Here is a 6176-nt window from a genome sequence, read left to right as displayed (position 1 = left end):
TTACAAAAGCCTGATACTGAAAGATTAACACAGTTAAATGAAGAGTAGGATCGCCGTCGTGTTGTAACTGGTTAACATTTGTGTGAATAAAAATTTTAGTCAATTGGTGATCATATGAAGTAATGCAGTTGTAATTCATGTACTGTTATCATTTATATTACTTGCACTGAGACTCAAGATAGGAAGATTGGAAAATTCACGAGCTCGCCAAAACTCTTGCGTGCACTTCCTTGAGTTCAAGAGGCTCGTACCCGACCCAGTTGGCCAATGGGCGCAATGACTGATAGAGCCGGGTATAAATAGGGAGATATTGGTCTCTCTAGGGTACTCCAAAGTCAGGTGCGTTGCCCGATACAGCCCTTTTGCTCCCGCGCTATACATTGTTTAACGTCGAAGGTAAAAATGACAGCCAAGCAGGAACCAAAGCTCTTCAAGAAGACTTACTTGTTCAGCCCTGGATATGTCTTGCCAGCCATCATGGAAAAGAACAACATCGAGACGACCGTGAAGAACTTTGAGGTCCGAGACGAGGACGTGTTTCTGGTGACCTATCCAAAGGCCGGTAAGTCTTTCCACAATCATGAGACAGATCGTTTGCCAGTCACTCTGATGATGGCAGACCGTGTTTGCATGTGTAAGTGTCAACAGAATTAAACTTGGATTTAGTGTTTGGTCGGCAGTTGGAGACGAATTATACAAAAGATGACAAATGATAGCAAACAATTTGCATTAACCTAATGCGATGTTGCTTGAAGCAGCATAACCAGTGACGCGGTCTCCCAGTCATTATTAATATCTAAACATCCTAGTTCAAAACAAGAATTAATTTTACTGTTTCTTGGTACCGTAATGTCTGAATATTATCGAGTTGATCCACAATTTTATGGTGACATCTCAAGTTTGCTCGGAGGTTAGTTTGTGTTTGGATGTCAAATAATACATTTTGCCACGTTTCGTTGGTATATTGTTGCACGGCGCAATGACTCCAAGCGCAGCAGTTTCATGAGAACCATTTCAAGTTTGTTTTTCCGCCATGATCCAATGTTTAATGCCGATTATATCAGGGTGCGGCGTTCTGCATTTGTCATTTTTTAAGACACCATGCAACCTTTTATCTTGTAGTCCCGCCCATGCCTCTCGTTGTACAACGAGAAGGTGACTCTGTGCTACATAGCAGGACCAATGGTCTGCCGTCATGGCGGAGTATAAATGCATTTTTTCAGGCTGCTATATCATTCGTAGACGTATCTTCACTATTGACTGCCAAATCATATCACATCACATCTATATTCACAGCTACCTGTTGCATGAAGTGTTTGGTGCGTCTCCGGAAATTAGTTTTGGCGTGGTTTTCAGAATGTTAGTTATTGGAAATGGACTCAACGTGGTTCAGATGACCGTCAAACTCGCCCGAATCTCCCATCAAAATCAGCGCAACTGGCATTTGAAGCACAGTTGTTCATAGCCGTTTTCATCATGATGGATATCGACTTACCGAATTAGAGCGCCCTCTATCGTATATTACCTCTACTACGTCAGCAAATGTTCAAAGTCCATAAGTTAATTGCATTCAGTACCGTCTGTTGTTAACAATTCGTATACGTCCCCTGGAAATCTCCGATTTGAAGACCTATCAAAATTATTTATATATATATTATATATATATATATATATATATATATATATATATATATATATATATATATATATATATATATATATATATATATATATATATATATTGTTATTTCACAGGAACTAACTGGACGATGGAAATTATCAGCGCAATCCAAAATATTGATAACATCGACATACTTAAAGAGAAAGCACTTAATGAAAAAGTTCCCTTATTAGAGCTTGGTCCATCTACTCACCCTGACCTGGTTGAGGAAGGTATCACAGATGTACCATCACTGGCAAAAGTCATGTTAGAGACAATCCCCAAGGGCTCCCCGAGAGGAATACCGACACATCTGTTTCCGGAGCAAGCTCCAGCCGAGCTGTTCAAAAAGAAACCAAAAGTAAGTTGAGCAATGACTCGCAATGTCATGGTGGACACAGGGATGGTTCTATACTCTGAGCAGACATTAAGGAAAAGGTTTGTGATCCTGTCGCATAACATTTTCAGAGACTTGCGACTCCTCTCCTGACAGTTCCATGTAAAGCTCCATTTTGCTACTATTATTATGATTAACACGATTGGAACTAATTTTGGATCACTGGATGGTGAATTGATCCCGATATAATCTGCAAATGTAACATCATCAGCTTTTCTTTTCAAGTTACACACTTGTTTTAATGGGTGATTTGTAATATCGCAACATTCAGCTATAGGGCACCTAACACTTTTGAGAAAATATTTTTGAAAAATGTAAAGATCCAATTATCCCAAATTAGTTCCAATCGTGTTGATTGTGGTATAATTGTTTTATGTTGTAAAGCACAGTTCTTGTTCTCCTCCCAAGACCATACCGAAATACATCCCCGCTTAGTAGTATAATGGAATCGTAAATTCTTTTCTCCCTCTTCACTCAAACTACTTTTTCTCAGTTCGTCGGTTTGATTGCTCTACCGCATGTCGATATCTTTGTGTTTACCTACCTATTTGCGTTGTATCTCCATCCTTCCTGTAGACTATCGTCGTGGACAGAAACCCGAAGGACTGCCTCATTTCTCTCTATAACTGGCATCTATCCGTGCGTTTTCTGGACCCCTTAACCTGGGAAGAAATGTTCGACGCGTACATGAAAGGACTCAGTAAGTAAGCTAAACCGCTTATTCTTTGACACACACCGTTTGATCAAGTTCTGCAGACAAACTGTGGATCAAATCATGAGACGTCTTTACATGTAGCAGAATTTTCAATGACAAATGTAACATATATTAGCGGTTAGGGTAGGAAGAAATGTTCAACACTTACATGGAAGGGCTCTGTAAGTTAGCAGGACTGCTGATGACATTTGAAATACACATATGCTAATTGAAATTTGAAGACAAACTATCACGAAGCTAGTTCGTTCGGATCATAACATAACGAATGAGCCTTATTGATATGTGGCAGAACTTTCCGAGACAGAGGCTGGAAATGTTCGCAGTTGAATTAGACCGTATAAATTTGATTGGTACATAAACACCAAGGAGACTTCGTTTTGTCAGACGTTCAAGTTCACTCTTACACTCCGAAACTGTACGTTTGAAATAGTCTCAAAGAGGACGCCCTCATGTTATAATATATGTCAATATTTTGGCCATTTCCATTGCAGCAGTATATGGCGACTATTGTGAGTTCACTAAAGCATGGGCCAAATACAAGAATGAACCGTGGATATTTTGGATACGCTATGAAGACATAAAGAAGGTAGGCTGGTAACATGCGCTTGATAACAATTTCAACTTCTCCTGAACATGACGTTTAACACCTGCGCAGATGCAAGCTTTTGAACAGCGTAGCTCGCCTGTAATGTCTAGGGCTGTATATATTATTTAATTTGGTTTATAGATTGTACAGTGCGCGATTCGCAATTTTAAGAATATTAACCATGGGTGATGAATCGTCATCATTTGATCTTTAATGTTCGCAGCTTTTAGTCTTTCCACGTGTTCAAAGTAAACTTTAAAGAGTCTTTAAACATATGAAAAATTACTAAATGTGGTTACTATATCTAATACTGTTCATATTTATAAGGACCCTTTAACTTAACTCTGGATATATTGTCCATTATTTTGTTCTGTAAAATGCAGTTCGTTGTTGCACACAGATTTCCATCTCAGAACGCCTAGTATTTAACTTGGCCACATAAACTCTATGTGTGGCGTCTGATTACTCCTGAATTCTAATCAGATCGTGGCATCATTTATCAACAGTAAAACTGCATTTGTACAAATAAATGGTCAATAATAAAATATTGGTAAATAATAAATTTCGCTTTAACACTCTAAGGACACATGTCCCTGTTTTCGTCAACAAAATCATCAAAACGATTTAAAGTTCACAGCTAATGTCAGTATCACGACAACAAATGCTTTTAGAGAGAGAGAATAAAATTGCCATTACGCGATAATATTATATGTTTATATATATATATATATATATATATATATATATATATATATATATATATATAGTTAGATTACGCTAGGACTATCAGTTTTTTAATCAATGCCTCTCCCACAATTTTTAAATGTTGTACCAAACATTTTGGTCCGTTTTGCAACTTACAATCATCGATTTCCATGAATACATCTTAATCAAGGTTATGCAGTTTATGGGCTGTCTTCCATATAATTTTACAAACACCGGATTTCCTATGTCAGTCATGACCGGTGACGTTGTGCAATGACTGTCTTTCATGCAACATTGAGTAATTCGGTCATCGGTAATTCTCGAATTTCCCCGTCACAAGTTCGAAATAGCTCCAGGCCAGTTTCACCCATTAAATTCTAAGGGCCGTATGACGTTCGATACATGAGGCATGTGATAAAGGTTACATATGCATTTAGATCGTTTTGTTCTCCCTTCCTTCTTCGTCAGGATCACAAAGGCTCCGTCAAGAGAATTGCCGAGTTTATGGGCAAGTCTCTGACTGACGCACAAGTCGATGAAGTAGTTCGGGTCACTGGCTTCCAATACATGAAGAAGGCCAACGAGACCATCAAAGGTCGTGACTTCATACTCAGACCGGAGGGAGTATGGCAGAGGAAAGGTAATTAAAAATTCGAAAATTCTTTTAACTTACGCCACGACAACCAAAACAATTTTACTGATGTTCAATATCACATCGTTCAAAAAAATATTTTAACGGCAATATAATATTTTAGAAACACATGGAGGAATAGTATCAGGTTTAGGAGGGATGGATATTAGTGAGCACAGTTAGCGTTTAATTACTGATTACCTAGGGAATCGTCAGTGTCAAGGTTCTTGGAATAGAGTGAATAAATAGATGCCAAAACGGATATTTCTGTTAGGTTTTTTTATTTATACATATCAATTCATAACCCCTCTGAGATTCAGAACTAATTGTTCAAGCAACTCTCGATATTCATATTACCTTTTGTTTGTTCGTATATTCATTTCTCTAGGTGTGTCCGGCGGTTGGAAGAACACATTCACCGTGTTCCAGAACGAGGCTTTCGACAAATATTATGACGAAAAAATGAAGGGTTATGAAGACTTGAAATATGAATTTTAATGCGTACCTACCGTTATTTCCAAAAAAGGCGCAATGAGTGACACAACATGTTTTCTTCAAATATTTTTTGATGTGTTTGTCTTATTGAAGATAGGGTAGCTTTCAATATTTGAAGACTGAAACCAAATTTCATGCATAGATCAATGACATTTTAATTCCTCTTTACTCAAATACGTGTGAGGTGATGATTAGAAAGGTTAGATTTAGTTTCTTGTCACGAGTAAGAAAACATTTATTTCTCTTCGATTCAAGAAGCGATCCAATGGGTCGGAATAGCTGCAAGTCCGTCTTAGTTGTCTTACCTATGGAACTCATGGAGCTATCAGTTATGGTGAGGGGTCCGATTGACCCTCAGGAAATGGGAGTAGGTCAATCATAGAAAATGACACACCCCAGTCCCCTTTCTAAAATGTGACTCTTCCTTTTCGAATCGCAAAATATGACCGTACCCCTACTCCATTCAGAGATTTGAAATGCTTCTTTGACTTTGGTAGAAATGCTGCCTTTGTTATAAATACTTTCGGACACTGCATTTAGACTGGTTAAAAGCCAAAAGACATTCATTTGGAGGGTGATTTGTGAGTGTGAAACTTTGGAACTGTGAAAGTTTAATAAACAGATTGGATGTAATTTATGTACTACCGGACAATTCTCATAATATTCCTTGAGTTTCGTAATACTTTAAGGTGGCGTTGCACTTACCAAACACTTTTTTCAAAGCCATATTTCTCATCAAAGTGACATGAAAAGCCCTTATAGATTTTTTAAAAAGCAGAGAATCTAAAGCTTAGTATACTAGCAATGGTTTACTCGAAGGATGAAAAGGGTACATATTTGAGTAGAACATCTAAGTTTTGGTATTAATGATATAAATTAATTTACGTCAATAAGTGAACACTAATTTATAAAATTTTGATATTTGGAACTAGAGTTTATTTAAAAAAACGACAATTTTGTTTTGCGTTGTCTATTCTCATTCTTAAA

At 37.5% G+C, this 6176-nt stretch overlaps 1 protein-coding gene across 2 annotated transcripts; it reads left to right on the top strand.

Annotated features, from left to right (window-relative positions):
* Window positions 1-317: 317 nt before the first annotated feature.
* LOC139118800 (sulfotransferase 1C2-like) lies at window positions 318-5826 on the top strand. 2 transcript variants are annotated; one of them, XM_070682265.1, is made up of 6 exons: window positions 318-562; window positions 1756-2021; window positions 2634-2757; window positions 3267-3358; window positions 4532-4703; window positions 5083-5826. In XM_070682265.1, the coding sequence occupies exons 1-6, from the start codon at window positions 403-405 to the stop codon at window positions 5190-5192; spliced, it is 924 nt and encodes a 307-aa protein (XP_070538366.1). In that variant the 5' UTR covers window positions 318-402; the 3' UTR covers window positions 5193-5826. The 2 variants fall into 2 exon arrangements, with proteins under 2 accessions (XP_070538366.1, XP_070538365.1); XM_070682264.1 differs by having other exon boundaries at window positions 3264-3358.
* The last annotated feature ends 350 nt before the right edge of the window (window positions 5827-6176 follow it).

This window comes from Ptychodera flava, chromosome 19 (genome assembly GCF_041260155.1).
Source record: "Ptychodera flava strain L36383 chromosome 19, AS_Pfla_20210202, whole genome shotgun sequence".
NCBI classification, from domain to species: Eukaryota; Metazoa; Hemichordata; class Enteropneusta; family Ptychoderidae; genus Ptychodera; species Ptychodera flava.
This window is presented reverse-complemented; position numbering and strand designations above follow the sequence as displayed.